The 17850-nt window shown below is 44.0% G+C and overlaps 1 protein-coding gene across 2 annotated transcripts in view; it reads right to left on the reverse strand.

The window, feature by feature from the left end:
- Window positions 1-17850, reverse strand: part of ATRN (attractin) — a 148359-nt gene that overhangs the window by 17836 nt on the left and 112673 nt on the right. For both annotated transcript variants that reach the window (XM_066997066.1, XM_066997067.1), the window contains one exon: window positions 13633-13711. In XM_066997066.1, the coding sequence (XP_066853167.1) occupies window positions 13633-13711 (79 nt within the window). The remainder of the gene's footprint in view (window positions 1-13632; window positions 13712-17850) is intronic.

Consider the following 17850-nt stretch of genomic DNA (forward strand, 5'->3'; position numbering starts at 1 on the left):
ATTGCAAGTAAAGCTGTACAGCACTGTCTTAGCCTGACTTGCTTGCGAAGGAAAACCCATGAACTTAAGCTACCGTAAAGCAGCTAATTCCTTTTCAAGCTGTGATCCTCTAGCTGTTTGTCATCACCTGTCTGGGGCATAGGAGGACTCCGTAAGATTTGTGGGATCCATTTTAAAATTAAACTAGCAGCAGTCCATAACAACTGTAAGAAAGAATCTGACGTTTCTTCGAACAGCTCTAGCAAAATGTTGTCAGGTGGCTATTGAATAATTATTTCTGTTTGTTTCCTTCCTAAACATAGCAAATGTATCAAATGACAAATACGTCCTTGCTGCAGTATGTTTTATTCCAATAGAAAACATTTTCCTGAGCAAATCCCTGCAAGCCTTCACGACACAAGACATCTTTTATTGTGCTCTTAAGCAGTTTTAAGCACTATGATGCAGCTCCCTTTTTTAAGGAAAAATAATGTTTCCTATAGGGCTGGAAACAGCATTTCAGTTGGAGCCGAGCTGCGGACACACGCTCCTGCTTGGTTTCAGCTGCTAATCCCCTACACCAGCAGCGAGCTACATCACCAGTAACGGGATGCAGAAGCCACAACCCTAATTCCCAGAAGCAATGGGTATGATGTGTCTCAGTGCCCCTTTTTAATAAGGGGAGAGACGTATACCTTGTATAGCTTGTAAAAACCAGCAGTCTCACCCTTAAGCACAGCAAAGTGCCTAACCCCACCTGTTGTTTGCAGCATTATGCAATTAGCATTACTGCAGAGCTGCAGCAGCGCTAGTTATATTCTGTTTGTAAGGTGGATTGAGGCTCTCCCAAATGCCTTGTATACTACCACCATCCTCAGTCCCCCTTTAAGCTTGGGTGATTTGATGCTTCAAGCCCTAACTGATCATTTATAGCACTAAAGAAACCACCACCGAAGGCACCGTGCCCCCGGTGACCCATGGATGCTGTGTTGCACACACGCAGCACAGCAGAAGAGGACACTGGTCTCTGGAAGACCAAGAGAAGCAAGGCCCATCAGAGCAGACTGTAGATACTGTCACAATCGAAAAGAAAAAAAACAATAAATTCACACAAATGGAGCTGCACTAAGTATTTGCAAGCAAACTTGTGCGGACCTCACACTTGGGTAAAAGAAGTCGAGGAGTTTTCGAATATTTAAAGCACACCAGCAGATTGCAGACTAAAGCAAGTGTGAAACAGATTGCTGGGTTGTTGTTCCTGCAATTGTCCCCTTCAGCTATCATAAAGCGCTTTGTTTAATAGCTATAAAACCAAAGAACAAGCTGTCCTGATGAAGATGTCCAGGAGACTTACGAACTGAAAGCTATTAGCTCTTTTGAAGGAAGTTCAGTTTACTAAGGCAAATGTGCAATTTGGCAACATGACTCCTATTGAAGTCGACAGTAGCGTCAGGAAATAAAACCCCGGGCAGGGCTGCGAAAGCTGAGCTGCCTCCGAGTGAGCAATGGGAAAAGCCGTGCTGACAGCAATATTCCTGCTTGCATTTTCTGAACTGGAGAAGGAGAGTCATCTGTTTCAGGGTCGCCCCAAAGCCAGCCGCTGCTCAGCACAACGGTGGCCAAACCTGGTAAAACCAAAGGTCCGGACTGTCACCAAAGCAGCAAAAGCCTCAGGGAGAATATCCTTCCCCTAACACTGCTTTCTTGTGCAGCAAAAGCCATGTTACAAAACCAATTCCCTGAAAATTAAGAACAAATTTGAGAAATAATTGCTCTGGAACCAGAATGTCACTCTTTCCCCCAAGGCATACGCTGTGCGTGTTTAACCTATGCAAGAATAGATCCTTCAATATTTGCTTGGTGTATCAAAATTTTAATTAAAATGTGTTGTTACGTTGCAAAGGAGAAATTGTGGCACTTCCCTAGTCAAGACGTGGAGTATGTCATTAGAAATCAGCAGCAGGTAATGTCAAGATACCCCCTAACCTGCCCCATCACCATTCCTGATCATTTGCTTTCTGAGTTTTAGAATAATTAACCTGAATAAACTTCCAAGCAAAGCTTTGGTTTCTAGATCATACAATTAATAGGACAACCTGGGAATGTTTTTCAATCACCTTGGTCTGAAGAGGATCTTAAAGGCAAAACATTTGACAGGCTTATAATAAAAACACATTAAAAAGCGTGTACGGGAACACACCGTGGACGTTTAATACTGAAGGAAGCACAAACTTAAAATGAGAACCTGTACAACTTTCATCTGCATGGATTTTTTTCATGGAAAGAAGAGCTTCATCCCAGTAGTCTTTTATGTTCATACCCATGGAGTTAATCCACGATGAAGCGGGTGACTGACAGGAGCACTGCACCCGAGGATGCAGGGAAACCATTCCCTCTGTACGGCAGCACAGCCTCTCATGCAAAAGAAAAACAGCCACCCGGGTTACCAGGTTAATTGACTAATATAACCTGTGCTGTGTTTTCTGACAGGAAAAGCCTGAACATTTTATTTACAGTAATAAAGCAGTCACTGGTTTCTGTATAACTGTCCTGCTACCATCAATCTCAGCAATTGCCCCCTGCGGGGCCTCTTTTATGAGCACAGGGCTCTGGTACCTTTCAGGATCGGGCTCCGGTATTGTCAGGCATGAAAGGATGCCAGGTTTTCCAGAAGACGGGCACGCATGTTGGATTTTATTTGCTCCTTATAAAGGATGGATTTTAAAAGCTATCCAAACCAGCCATCTATAACTTGTAACAAAGGCGGGTTTTTACACGAGTTTCATCTCAATTTTCAACCGAGAAAGGAAAAAAAATGGAAGCTCCAGAACGGAAAACCCATGGGTGTGCAAAGCGAACAACGGGCACACATGAGCTCTTGGTTTAAGGGAGAGTAAAAGCACAACAAGCAGGATCTCATGGGAAAGGAAGCAAAGTATTTCCAGCAGACAGGACGGATTCAGGACTCAGGACAAAATGCTGCAGGAGCTATCAGCGGAACGTGTGGCACCGATACTCCATCCTGTGGTTGAAAGAGGTGGCTTTAAAAATGGGATCCAGGAAAGAGCAATAGTTTCTTTCATAGTTTTTGTATTTTCCCCCAAATTTGTGGATCTAATCCTTCAAATCTTTCTGAAACTCTGAGCCTTCTGTACCTATAGCTCGTTGGTTTTAGCAGTACAGCTACTCCGTGCATCCAGTTGGGTTTCAGAGGCACTTTTGCTGAAGACATTTCAGCAGAGCAAGCTACCTGGTCCTTTACCTTGCTGACACAAGTACGACTAAAGATCCTCCTTCAAGGATTCGTATTACAACCTCCCAGGCTGCAATGAATCTGGGATGGTGCTGCAGAGCTAAAGCAATGACGACCTCCTGCACAACCACAGGCATCTCTACTGCTGTATTTCTGTCCCACCGTGGAAAACATCAAGCTCCACTTGGTTACGAACAAGCACAATCAGCAGCCATATCCTCCAGGCTGTCCACAGCCAGCTTCAAAAGTCAGAGCACCCTGAAATTTGTGTTGTGTTTTGAACCGTTACCCTCTCTGTATTGCAAAGATAAAATGGGCCAGTGGGCTGAAACCCAAAGACCTCATAACCAGCAGTAAGTCTTAAGAAAGCACCATGGAGAGAGGAAACAGATGAAGAAGATAAGGAAAGAAACTCCTGTTGTTTAAGACATTTAGAAGAAAAAGGAGAATTGGGGCAGAAAATGATACTTGGGATTTTCCTGCATCATGCTGAGAAGTGCAGCTCTGCCATGCAGGATGCTGAAGGTGCCATTCTCCAATGCAGATTTAGCAGCCCTGGTCATCGCCTCCCGATCAAGGCTAAACAGAGGGTGGCAGAAGCAGAATGAGGCTGTCTCCTCCTTCCCGACCAACCTTTTTAACTGCATCAGTTCTGCAAAGTTACTCGACTGAGTCAGTCCCCTTACCCGTTCCCTCCAAGGCTCTGCACAACGTGCAAAATGCAATCTAGTCAAACACCAAAAGGTCTCGCTGCGTACGCTGAGGATACATAAGCAAAGGGTAACAAAATTCTCCCAGCGAGGCTCATTAACTCTGACCTGGTGACGTGCCACCCTAAGTCACGGTGACTTTGTTGAGGTCAGAGAACAGACTGTGCTCCCTTCCTTCCAAAGCATACTGGGCAGACTGGGTGGACTGGTAGACAGGCTTTTGTGCTTACAGACATCCAAAACATGCAGGAACTCGGGCTTCATTTGAATTCAGAAAGTGGCTTGTCCCATTTGTCCCAAATTAACTACCTATTTGCAGACACTGCTGCATGACTGACCTAGAAAACCTTGCCTTGAGAATCTGTCCCAGAGCTTTCCTGTAATGACATCTCCCAACATTGCAGCTCGTGGGCTCCTACAGCCCATATTCGAAGGGGATCTCCCCCTCCTGGGGTTCCCAAGGGCCTTTGGAGAAGGTGCCAATCCTGGTGGCGACAGCGGCAGGACAGAGCTGCACTTCTATGCAGTTGGCACCGACAGGTGCTCGTGCGTTATTTTGAAGTAATGCTTATTTTAAATACATTATTTTGTATATATCTCATTGTGGGAACCTTTGTTTTATGTTATAGTTCCTCAGTAACCTTGGGGGAAAGGGGAGAAATCAATGGAGTTACCTACAAAATAAAAAGGGGCATCAGGAAAGGCACAAAAGATGTAAGAAATAAATATTCCGCGAAGAGGACCACATTGTTTCAAAAGTAAGTGATTTAAAGCGTTTAGCCACAATTACATTAACTACCATGTAAGTCAACAAACAAACAATTTTCTTTGACGCTTCCATCATCACTGAAAATTAAGTTTTTAAGCCCCTAGAGCAGTGCACATATTAATGTTAGCTAATTAGTTTTGTAACTGACTTTGCAGGCTATGTTGAAAGAGAGAGGAGGAGAGAATTAATGTTCAAATGCTTCTCAACAGGCATTTCCACACTTCAAAACTCTAACAAACCAGAAAGCAAAGCTGCTGGGAAGTTGCCTCATGCTGAAATAACAGAACATATTTAATCCAGGGCTGATTAAGATAAGTAAGTTATTTATCATAATCATGCCCAGTAGGAGGGCACATTAAAGCTGACCTTTAATAAGAATAAGATACCATTTCTTCTGAAAAGACCAAAAGCATATAGTCCGTGCAGACTGGGATGTACACCAACACCAGATAATTACACCATAGCAGAGCACACCTTTGATTGACTAGAGCTCTTCCAGCATAATTACACAACACTGCCTCTCTCCCCGAGTTTTCCAAATCGCTAAATTAGATACCTGTACCACTGATTCCTATCATCAGAGACAGACCTCGGAGTCTGAAATAACAATAGATTCGATATACATACAATTGTTCTGTGGGTTTTTGTTTGTTTTTTAATGATGCTAAGCCCTCCTGAAGCTAGACTATCACACCACCATCCCAAATCCTGTCCACCAGCTTTTTTTAGGACATACTAAAAACAATTCCAGCTTCTTTTTTAAATCTCTAGCAGCAACACCTAAGAAGTCTACATGACAAGTGTTGGGCTGGGGGCTGTCATGCATATGATTGTCACCGTGACACGGTGGCATCCAGCGCAGACACATTACAACTACAAATCCATCCACAACTGGCCATCTGCAAGTTCAACCGGACACGAGCTCAGTTAGGCACAGAAGTGACAGCAGCACGTTTAAACAAAACCAGACCATCAAATTCCCCCTGAGCTGGAATCTCTTGTCAACATTCATATTTAGGGCTGGTTTTCCTCTTCAGGGCATCTCTTCCCTCTGCTGTAATTTCCTTCAGTCGGTGGCCAAAGACGCACAGATCACTGCAGAGAGCACTCAGCACTTGTATTTTGGAAAAAGCCTACAGGCTCTGTGAGTTGGTCCCCATTCATAGATTTTAAATTCGGGGGTAGCAGAAAGAGTTACGATTATTTCATCTGACCTCCTGGGTAGTACGAGCCGCCGAATGTCACCACGTGGTTTCCACAACCACATGATTTGGATTGACCCAGAAAAGATCCTTCCAACAGCACTCGTAGTCTGATTTCAGACAAAACAAATGGCTGGCGTTGCTACTCTTGCCACTAAACCCAGTAGAAAAACAAAGCAGCTTTCAACTTTTTTATCCCCAGTTGCAGATACTGGGTGTTGTGCCTTCGGCTGATATTTTAGAAGAGCCTCGTCCCGTTGTGATTCTTCCATGACTCTTTTTCACAGACACTTGCATCATCAAATCTCAATATGTTTTCCCTTGGACGGAATGAGTAATTTCTGACACTTTAGTCTCTCACTTATCTTTCAGATAACAAATGAATCTTGCAGTGTTTTTCCAAACCATCTGCAACACCCAGGCTATTGCTGAAACCAGAGTGGACACGCTACACTAACAACCAGCTACAGAAAATATGAACTGTATGCTCTTAGTTTATTACTTTATAAATGCAGGAACTGGGAATTTACACGCAGCTGTTAAATCACCACCACCACCATCACTTCAGCCTATTTTCCAGGATACTGATAATCTGGGAAGTAAATCTCCTGCAACTGTTGAAAAAGAGATACTGCATACAGAGTTACATTTGACGCCGTAGTTAAGACAGCCGAGCGTGCTGACCACGCAATCTAGACCTCCGCAGAAGTTATCTGCTTGTCACGATTCCTCACTCCTCCAATCTGTGTTTCATCTACAGCCTCCACCACCGAGTTCATGTGTTATTCCGAGCTGACAGACGCTGAACAGCACTGTCGGTGGTATCGAACAAGACGGTCCACAAGTCAAACGGCTGCCGGGAGCTCGATGAATACAGCAGCAAAGCTCATCACCAGCGCATTTTGTTTCTCTCATGCCCTACAAAGTGCCTGTGGTGGCCCACTGCCCAATGTAGGCATATTTATAGCCTGACCTTTTCATGTTCCAGCACAGGGCTGATATCAGAAAGTCTAGGCAGTGATGAAGATCCTGATTTCCAGTTAGAGTTTGAAAATATTCCAATCCTGAATCCTTTTCTTTGACAAAGGATACCCTAAATCACCCTCTACTAGACAAGACATGAGATGAATGAAATGCTAACAGATGAGAGCTGGAAGCAGACTGCAACAGAGGCAGGACAATAAATAACACACAGCGCACATCCTCTGGAAAGTCTTAGCTGTGAAAACGCATACAGAAATCAGTCTGCCTAAATGGCATTCAGTGTTCACAGATGTTACAGCAGAGGATGCTAGTGAAAACAGAAGCACTGCTACACTTTGAAGACACTTGGGGTGCAAAAGGTTTCAGGAACGAAGTCAGGAAGAAGGATAATCCCTGCAGTAGATCAATACACGAAACCCATCCTGAATATGTTGGGTAGTGCGCACAGAATAAAAACGTTCAGTCCTGGATAGTCTTGGCAAGAAAGGAGGCAAAATGTAGAGCATTTTATGTACGTTTAAGGTGGAACTGGGCTCTAGACAGCTAAATTTAGTTATCTCTGTGTGTGCTTGGTGTTGATGCTCCCACCACATCCCAGGGGGGCATGGAGAACTACACAGCTGACCCTCACGCAGACAGCTGCGCTGGGTTGGCCAAGTTGCTCTCCACGCTCCTTTCGCTGGAAATGTTAACAGGAGCTATTTCTTGCCCAAAGTGGAGCAGCAGAAAACAGCCCGAGGGTGAAGAGAATAAGATTTGGCTGCTAAGATGAAACAATAGGCAGAAAATTCAAGACAGCAGACGGGCATGTTACATTTCTAATGCTGCACTCCTCCTTTGTGCATTATTCTCTATGAACACCTTGATACATTTAACATGCCATTTTCCAGAGACAAAATAGAAAGGTATCCTATCCCTATTTCCTAATGTCATTCACTTCATCCTAAGCCTCCTATAAAAGCTGCCTTTTTATTTCCATTCTCCCTCTTTAAGATGTCTGAAGATATTTAAACTTGGTGCTCACAGGAGCACAATTTACTATCCCATCTCCTCCCTGCCTGATAAGACACAATTTGTTCCCATTTTTACTTCAGGTCAGGTTTTATACTCTCCAAGACCTGAACTTTTGCTCAGCGCTCCAAACTCATTTTCCCAGAACTATACATTTGCTACGCTATGCTTGCCCACCCAAAAGACCTTTTAGCCGTTGAGGTTGAGGAACATCAGCACTGACATGTGCAAGCAGCTGGTCAAAGAGGATTAGCTGCAGAAAGGAAAAAAAAAAAAGAAGTAAGGATAATCTTGTATATTTTATAAGATCCTGTAGCAGATTCTGGATTTGTAGTACATCGCTTTCTCAGAAGGGAATAACGCAAATGTAGCTGCAACCAAATGATGCTGATATAAATTTTCCCTGCCCTGTTCCACTAACCTCATAGACAGCTGTATAACTTCTCCCAGCATATTTTCCAAGCAATACTGCAGGACTAATTTTGGCCACTATATCTTTCAAAATACTCTTTTTTTTGCCCTATATATGTCTTGGATTAAGCTTCAGTTATCTACTTTTCACCCAGCACTATGATAAGAAGTTGGGCACTAGCGATGTTTATATTGGAAGCAGAAGTGATTGATAGTTGGGAATTACCTTCAGATTTCATTATATTCTACTTCCTTTAGGGTTAAGATTAGAGAAGCAGCACGAAATTACTATGGCACAAGCCATGGGAGACGGGTATACGTAACTTGACCACTTCTAAAAATACAGTCAAAATTGGAGAACTATTTCCTGCCAGGGCTGCAGTGCACCACGCAGCACATACAGAACAATTGAGCAATCAGAAGCAGCCAGCACGGACTTATGAAGGGCAGGTCCTGCCTGAGTAGCCCGATCTCCTTCTACGACAAGATGCCCAGCTTAATAGAAGAGAGAAAGGCTAAGGATGTTGTCCTCGTGGATTTTAATAAAGCATTTGACGCCGCTTCCCACTGTGTTGTCCTGCATGGGGCTTGGACAGATGTGCTGTTTGCTGGGTGAAGCACTGGCTCGCTGGCCAGGCTCAAAGAGTCACAGAAATTGGGGTTCAGTCCAGCTGGGGGCTGGTCACCAGCAGCATTTCCAGGGCTCAGTCTTGGGGACAGTTTTGTTTCACGTTTCTATCAATGGTCTGGATGAGAGAATTAAGTGCAACATTAGCGATTCCTCAGATGATATGAAGTTGGGCAGGAGTGTAGATCTGCTTGAGAGTATGAAGGGTCTGCAGAGGGTTCTGGAAAGGATTCATAGGTGGGCTGAGTCCAAGTGCACAACATTCAGCTTGGGTCCTAACCACCCCATGCAGCAGTATAGGCTCAGGGAAGAGTGGCTGGAAAGTTGCCTGGGAGAAAAGGACCTGGGGGTGCTGGATGAGAGCTGGTAACACATGAGAGCTGGCTGAACATGAGCCAGCAGTGTGCCCAGGTGGACAAGAAGGCCAACAACATCCTGGTTTCTATCAGAAATAGCATGGCCAGCAGGACTGGGGAAGTGCTTGTCCCCTTCCCCTCGTACATGGCACTCATGAGACCACACCTCGAGTACCATGGTTCAGTTTTGGGCCCCGCTGAGTTGCTCAACTGTGTGGAGAGAAGAGCAATGAAGCTTGTGAAGGGATCAGAAAACAGGACATATGAGGCTCAGCTGGGAGAATTGGGGCTGTTTAGTCTGGAGAAGAAAAAACTGAGAAGAGACCTCACTGCTCTCTACAACAACCTGAAAGGAGGTTGCAGCAACGAGGGTGTTGGTCTCTTTTCTCAGGTGACAAGTAATCAGACACAAAGAAACTCCCTCAAGTTGCACCAGGGGAGGTTTAGATGGGACATGACACAGAATTTCTTCACGGGGAGGGTGATCAAGCATTGGAATGGGCTGCCCAGGGAAGTGGTGGAGTGCCCAGCCCTGGAGACGTTCAAGAGATGGGTGTATGTGGCACTCAGGGACATCTATTAGTGACAGGATTCAGCAGGTCAGGCTGATAGTTGGACTTGGTGATCTTGAAGCTCTTTTCCAATGAAAATGAGTCTACGAGTCTATATATATTAAGAGAAAATTTAGAATACCTTGTCTGAATTGGGTGTCCTGCCACTGCTGCTTAATCACCTTTCCTTTTGGCCAGCCTCTAAACTGTAGCATAGCAGGAGGTGGTGGAAGAGGTGGTCTCCAACTGTGTCAGCACTTTATGCAGGGAGGAAAAAAAAAGTAATTAAACAAAATGAGTCCCTGAATCTCTAGGCAGGAGCTGGGGGAGCCAAGTCCTTCCCACTGTAAGAGAAGAGTAAGTTCAAGACCACCTGATGAAACTGAACAGGTAGAAGTCTATGGTGCCCGATGCCATGCATCCCAGGGTCCTGAGGAAACTGGTTGATGTAGTCACCAAGCCACACTCCATCATACTTGAAAAGTCCTGGAAGTCAGGTAAAGTCCCTGGTGACTGGAAAAAGGGAAACACCACTCCCGTTTTTAAAAAGGGTAGAAAGGAGGACCCAGGGAACTACAGACCAGTAAGCCTCACCTCTGTGTCAGGAAAGATCATGGAACAGATCCTCCTGGAAGCAATGTCAAGGCACGTGCAAGGAAGTGATCCGAGAGTTTCACCAAGGGCAAATTGTGCCTGACCGATCTGGTGGCCTTCTATGATGGAGTGACCGCATCAGTTGACGAGGGAGCTGTGGTCAATGGCTCTATGTCCAGGTGGAGACAGGTGATGATGAGTGGTGTCCCTCGGGGTCCATCTTGGGACAGACTGCTTAATATCTTTATCAATGACATAGACAACGTGATCAAGTGCACCCTCACCAAGTTTGCAGATAACAGCAAGCTGAGTGGTGCAGTCATACACCAGAAGGAAGGGATGCCATCCAAAGGGACCTGGAGAAGCTTGAGAATTGGGTCTACATGAACTGAATGAGGTTCAACAAGTGCCAGGTGCTGCATGAGCGTCAGGGCAATCACAGACGAGAGTACAGACTGGGAGAAGAACTCACTGAGAGAAGGATGATCAGAGGGCTGGAGCACCTCTTCTAGGAAGAAAGGCTGAGAGAGCTCGGGATGTTCAGCCTGGAGAAGGCTCCAGCGAGATCTCACTGCAGCCTTTCAGTACTTGAAGGGGCTTATAAAAGAGATGAAGAGCGACTTTTTACACAGGCAGAGAGTGATAGGACAAGAGGGAATGGTTTTAAACTAAAAGAGGACAGATTTAGGTTAGATATAAAGCAGAAACTCTTTGCTATGAGGGTGGTGAGGCCCTGCCCAGGCTGCCCAGAGGAGCTGTGGCTGCCGTATCCCTGGCAGTGCCCAAGGCCAGGCTGGATGGGGCTGGGAGCAGCGGTCCCTACCCATAGCAGGGGGTTGGACCTGGATGGTCTTTAAGGTCCCTTCCAACCCAAGCCATTCAGATGATTCTACGAAAATTTGTTTCCCCCATGCCAGTCTGCAAACTCTGTAACCAAAGGTTCCTGTAAGGGTAAACAGAACAAGGAAAGCAGGCACTTCCAAATGAAGGAGAAATGGCAAACCTAAAAATCACATGCTTCAAGACCATCCTTAGAACAGTGGCAAACTTGTGTACACTTAAAACTTGCAGTGTAGCTAACTGCTGTTAATTGTTATTTTAACTACTAATGTTTAAAGGGAGCCTTGATGGGATTTATTGAGAGTCTGTGTTAAAAGAACACTGTGAGCTATAAAATCGTCTTAGATACTACCAAAAAGTCAAAGATCTTTTTCATTTCTGGAGGCAGTCTTTATTATTTTCTTTAATTGGTGGCATGGTAAAAATTTAAAAAGTTTCCTCAAGTTTACAACTACTTCCAACAACAGAGGAATGCAATAAGGGAGACCTATGAACTGCAAGATAGACTGACTGGATGTAAAGAAGGAGCAAGACAGATAATGGTGCCAGACAGGAATCTGCCAGGAAAAGAACGTACTGGTGAGCTGCCTCTCAAATAGCCACACATGTAAACCGAGTTTAAATAAACTAGAACATGCCAGTACCCTGTTAGCACTCCAGATTTTTTTCTCAAAACACGTATCAGACTCGAAGTAATTTATAGAGAATTTTTTTATTTAGGCCACTGTTAAAATATCTTAACCGAGCTCAAAAGCACAGTATTTATTTCTCAATCTATTTTTCTCACGCATTCCTTGATAACATTTAACCTCGGGAGCCAGCAGGAAACATTATGCTGACTCCATCTTACTTTCTTGCCAAGAGTGAGAAAGAAAATAATAGCCATGGTAGTCAAAATTTATCTGCCTTCAGAGAATACAAAAAGCCTCGAAGACTTAGATTATTTCCAAGATGAAGGGTTATCTGTTTGAAGACACTGGTTAGATTATGCATTTTAGTTCACTAGTAAGAGCAAGATTATCTGAAGCAGAAAGAGCAAGAAGGGGAGAAGAGTTATCAGACATCATCCTGCTTTCTTACAAGAAATAAGATCCACAGATTGAGTTATTTTATGCTATTCCCACTATTGCATTGGAAAGTAAAACCAGACACAGATTTCTGAAGATATGCAAGAAATGGGCACTTGCACAGGACTTCATTTCTGTAAAAATTAATCCCCAGAATCTTCTTGATCAACTACTATGTACGAACAAAACGCCCTTGAATAAAACAGTTGTGCACGTGGGTGCTTGCAGCTGCCAAGAGCTTCATCCCAGCAGATCGGCTGGGAGGTAAAGTTATGGCAATGGGAAGATTTTACTCCTTGCTTTTGGATTTTGGGGTATGTTGTGTTTCTCCCCTTGGGAAAGATAACTCATCTTGGGTGATAAGATACAGACAACTATGTTTAGAAATTGCACATGGAGTCACTTGAATGAATTCTGGCTACTCTCGTTTTGCATACAAGAAAACAGCACAAGGCAAAGCTAAAAATAATCCCAGCCACGCTCAGCCCAGCCTAACCTCGGCTTTATTTGCACATGATACAGGGCTCTGCCTTACATGGCTTTAGTGCCTGCCACAGCATGAAAACCCCAGGAATGTGGTACGGTCATCTGCCTTGCAGCACACAGGACTTGCTTCTCTACAAACATGGCTCGCTCTACTATTCATTTCTGAATTTGTGCTTAAAAATGAGAAAGAAGGACACATTCTCTACGTTACTGAGCCACAACTTGTTGGCTGTCCTATCTTGATCCCCCTAAGTGCTCAGGGTGTGATGTGCAATGACAGCTGAGAAGGAAAAATGGTGGTGAAAAAAATCACCAAGTACACCAGGAATGATCAAGGAAGAACAATATTTGGGGGGGTTATAGCATGATTTTTTTATATGCTGCAAACACAAGAAAGTTAGGAAGCTGGTCCACAGCTAGGTGAAAAGAAGAATGTGTGAGCTAATATGGTTAGCACTGCAACAGATATTTCCTCTTTGAAAATGGATCCAAATAGAGTCTCCTAATTTGCTGTGGTTTTGTATTTATACTGTCTAGAACCTGAGTTCTGGGAACACAGGGTATTTGCCCCTATTTTTTGTGCTTCATAGAAAATGCACCATCAGGAAATAGAATCATTTGTCACTGAAACTGTAACAGAAAGGACACCATTATCAATGCCTAAACAGAAGCATTTATAAATTAGTGGAGCTTATCCTTAACTGAAGGTTAATACTATGCATATACGAAAAAATACAAGAGAACTATAAAAAAGCCATTTAAGAGATAGCATTCGAATTTGTCATTTTAACCTCTCTTCTTCGTGATGCCCAGCAACTTTGTTTAATCTTCCAAACCACAGCTGCCACCAGGAGCAAAGACAGGAAGCAACTGTAAAGGAGAAAAGAAAATAAATATCTTATTGTCCTTGTTCGTAACATAACGGCAGCTGCAAAACTAGCAAATCAAAAAACTAGACTAAAAGTTCACATAATACTTAGAGGTACTTTGATGAAAGATAATACAGCAGTGCAAAATGCTTTGCACAGTTCAGTGCTCATGACACCTGGTGAGGAATGATGTACATCTATTTTTAGAGAAACATTGATCCAAAGTTACCTATTTGACCTCCTTATACGACATCCACCAATTTTCACTAGGGAATCAGAACAGTAAGGCAGGAAGATTTAATCGTTTTGGAAGAGCCAGTATTTACTATCTTTGGCAATATTTAAAGTGAGAGGATAACCCAACAAAAGAAAAGCCTTGAAAGAGGCAGAGAAAATTGATTTTTTTTTCATTTCAAAATTACAAAAATAAGATAAGGTGTATAGTAGTTGGATTCTTTTTAACTGGCTCTTGCAGAACTATAGGCATTTCTTGATTTCCCCAAATCTATATTGCTTTGCTTAAATCTAAAGAGGAACAAAAGGATGAATAGGTTTATCAACTCCTAGGGAAAATGCAAAAAAGCAGATTTAACAAAAAGCAGTTATCATAATAATAAAAACCTGCTATTGACAATTATGATCTTATCGGACCGAATACTTAACAAGCAACTTCAAGGCACACTGGCTAAGATTAAAATTTATCCTTTTGTATGACTGTACCCCAGCAAAAGCCTCTCTTCTCAAGTACCACACTGATGGGGAAGAGAAAAAGTCTCCAGAAGTCTCCTCCTCATGCTCTTTATGTGTACTTGAGAGCGTGCTTATAGGAAGATTAACCCGAACAGATGATTTACTTCTTCAAGTGCACCATTTACGCCAGCTGCAGTGCTCTGAGTGTCTGAAGGGGGATTTCTGTTGACCAGGAACCGCTGAGCGTCTTGGCGAGGTTCAGCTCTCACCCTTCTGGGGCTCCCAACGGAGACCACTGACACACAAGAAGGGCTGCTGCAGCCAAAAGACCACTCAGTGCTCCCTGCCTTCAACAAAAAACAAAGCTCTGCTTCCAAGCGTCCACCCAGTTCGCAGATCTCCAAGCCTCCTATTTCCGAACAACCCCGCGGCTTCCAGCATGCTCTCCCATACCCATGTACCGCAACCCCGGTGACCTCCTCTGGATGTGCCCCTGATTGAAATACCACAACCGATGATGACTGATGGTATTGTGCCCCACCATTTCCATTTTCACCCCTTCTTAAGTGTTTGCCTTAGATGAGCTGCAAGGAACTGCACGCCTCGTCCTTCGAGCAACCAGGAGTCCCACTCTCCGACGGCCAATTCTTTAGCAGAGAGCAGTGCAAAGGCTTGGCAGCGTTATTAATCACTAAAAAAGGACAGACAGCAAGAGCTGTTCCCTGAGATGAGAAAGGAGGGCCTGCTCCTGATTACACATCATTATCCGTAGCCTATATATTATGAAAACTGCATGTGATCAGGCACCGAGCGCTCACGGGGCAGCCTGTAGGCACTGTGCTTTTATTTTTCAGGCTTGGATATATACAGAGGTACGTCTTCCTATCATATACTATATGAAATTAAAAAAATTGGCACCTGTGTGACTTCAGCATTAAAATGTCTGCACAGCTTCTAAAGACTCCTGCGGTGCCTATTTCTTCATAAATTTAAGCAGGATCATGGAGAGATTAGTTTGGCCTTTTTCATTTCGAGATACATATTCCAAATCACTTCCCTCACACTTTATCTAAATATTAAAATCTGACATTTGTTCACTGTAAAAGCATGGTCATTTTTCTGCAAATACAAACAGTTTAGACAAGCACTTTCAATGATTATTTTATTTTCCCTTTTGAGAGGTACTGGATTACCGTCGAGCTTTGTAGTAAAGAACAATGTGCCATCCACTAAAGCACACACATTAAATCTTTAATTGCTATTTCGGTGAAGAAGAAAACATGCATTACTGATGATTAAGGATGTCATACCTTCAGCTTTCCTTTTCTTTCCTGAAGCTCCCTACCGCTGCATTAAATGCAAGAGCAGACTGTCTGCGCCACCAGGAAATAGTATTTCTCTCCTGGACAAGGTCACACTTAGACTAGATGGATTTCCACTCATACCACACTTCAACAGGCAGAAGTGAATGATGGACTAACAAAAATTTTGAGTACCCACATTTGTCTTGGGACTCCTGTTAGCTCCCCGCAGCATGAACGCCACCGCACTGACTCAATGGCTTTGGTAAGCTTTCCTCTTCTTATAAACTCCCTTTTCCACAAAGGGACTTACTCTTTCTGAGGTGAAACATTTGCTTTATCTCTGAGGCCCAAAGCCAGTGCTCCCCGCAGAACAAAAATCCCAAATGCATCCAAGCCGAGCTAGCACAGCTAGGACCACAAGCTAAACCTTTCGTCTTTTGTCTGTTTTGTTTGCAGAAAAAATTTAGCATCAGCGTGCAAGGGAAGGGGGGAGATAAAACAAAATCTTCAAGGCAGCAGGGAGAAGTGTCCTGGCTGAATGTTTAATCTGACCACAAAAATGTCAATATTCAAGCTCCTGCAGGAGCCCCATGACAGGCTGCCAACACGACACCGAAGGGCAACGCCTGCCAGGCGATGGCACTCGCATCATGACTCAAGCAACAATTTCATCTCAGGGTAAAACGTTTTAGATGCAGCTTACAGGCAACAGCTACCGCCATGGCGTATCCTGTTTTTACCTCCTCGCTACCTCTTTATTTAAGGAAATGAGATGGAAGTCCAAAGGGCAGAGGGAAAGAGCCAGATGCTTTGCCAGTCCAACAGCACTGTGCTATAAAGACCCGTTTCAGCCAGATTTACCTTCAGGAGGAGTTTCTCAGGAGGCTGAGCATACAAATAAACCCGGGCTGTTGTGTGCCACGCACAGTCAGCACAGTGAATGAGATCTCCACTGTTCTGTGGGTGGCTGCTACAAGATGTATGGGCTCCATTCCCTTCCATCTATCAGACTAGGAACAGGCACACCAAACTGAAGATACACTTCAAAACCTACTGAACTCCCATGAGGACGGCTCTTCTTTAGGAGAAATGTGACCTCGGCAAGCTGTAAACACACAACTCTCTCCGCATTAATTTATTCCCTTGGAGAAAAAAGCCAGAGAGTGGAGAATTCAGAGGATTGTCTTTATCCTCATATTCAATTCCCTTTAGGAAATGTGTATTTCATGCGATTGTACATGCCAGAGTCTTTCACTGGTTTGCCACTTGCCTTGCTTCTGGCATCCCAGCCAAGACCTTCTGAAGAAAGCACAGAGAGAAATTAACAATTAAAGACCAATAAACACTCCTTCTAAAATGCTCACCACAGCGGCCTGTATTTCAGAGGAACTGCACCATGCATCTTTGTACTGTCACAAGGAGGCAGCAAATACCCACAAAAGCCATAAAACCACTACGGAAATATATTTCCCCCCTTGCACAACCTCCCCTTGGCAACACTCGGGGAGAAATAAAGCACAGCGCCTGCTCGCCGCGCTGCACTACATCATCTGCTGGAAGGACCCCAAGGGTAGAGTCAAGTCAAGATCTATCTGCTGCCTTTTCTCAGCCTAAACCATCCTGAAAGAAGTTAAAAAGACCCGTCCCTCTTGTCAGTAGCTTGAAACCAGCTTTTTCCCAGATCTTCTCTCTGAAGGCAACTGGGTAAATATGGAAGGAGTGGACGGAAACAGCTGGGTGGAACGAGAGCTGCGTTGGAAAACGATTTGGAGTGGAAGCCTACAGTTGGCAGTCCCAGTCCAATGCCGTGCTCTGCCCTGCTTTCTCTTGAACAGCCTCAACACTCTCTCTATCAGCCATGAATATAGATCCATTTAAAAATGGCTTTAAAAAAAACCTTGCTGCAGGACTTGCTTTACCTTCTTCTGTTTCTTTCTTCTCCAAAAATAACTGCCTACCAAGAGCCTCCTTCATCCCTGAAATTCACTGTTCATTCAAGTCTTCTCCCTACATCTCCTCCCATCTCAAACAACGCTTTTGTATCATTTCTCCTCATCCATGGCTCTGAAAAAAACGGTAAAGGGGACAGAAATGTTCTTGGGCTCATAAAATCCCAGTGCAGTCTGCAGGCATCTCTACAAACGTC

This window comes from Anser cygnoides, chromosome 4 (assembly GCF_040182565.1).
Source record: "Anser cygnoides isolate HZ-2024a breed goose chromosome 4, Taihu_goose_T2T_genome, whole genome shotgun sequence".
In the NCBI taxonomy this organism is placed as follows: Eukaryota; Metazoa; Chordata; class Aves; order Anseriformes; family Anatidae; genus Anser; species Anser cygnoides.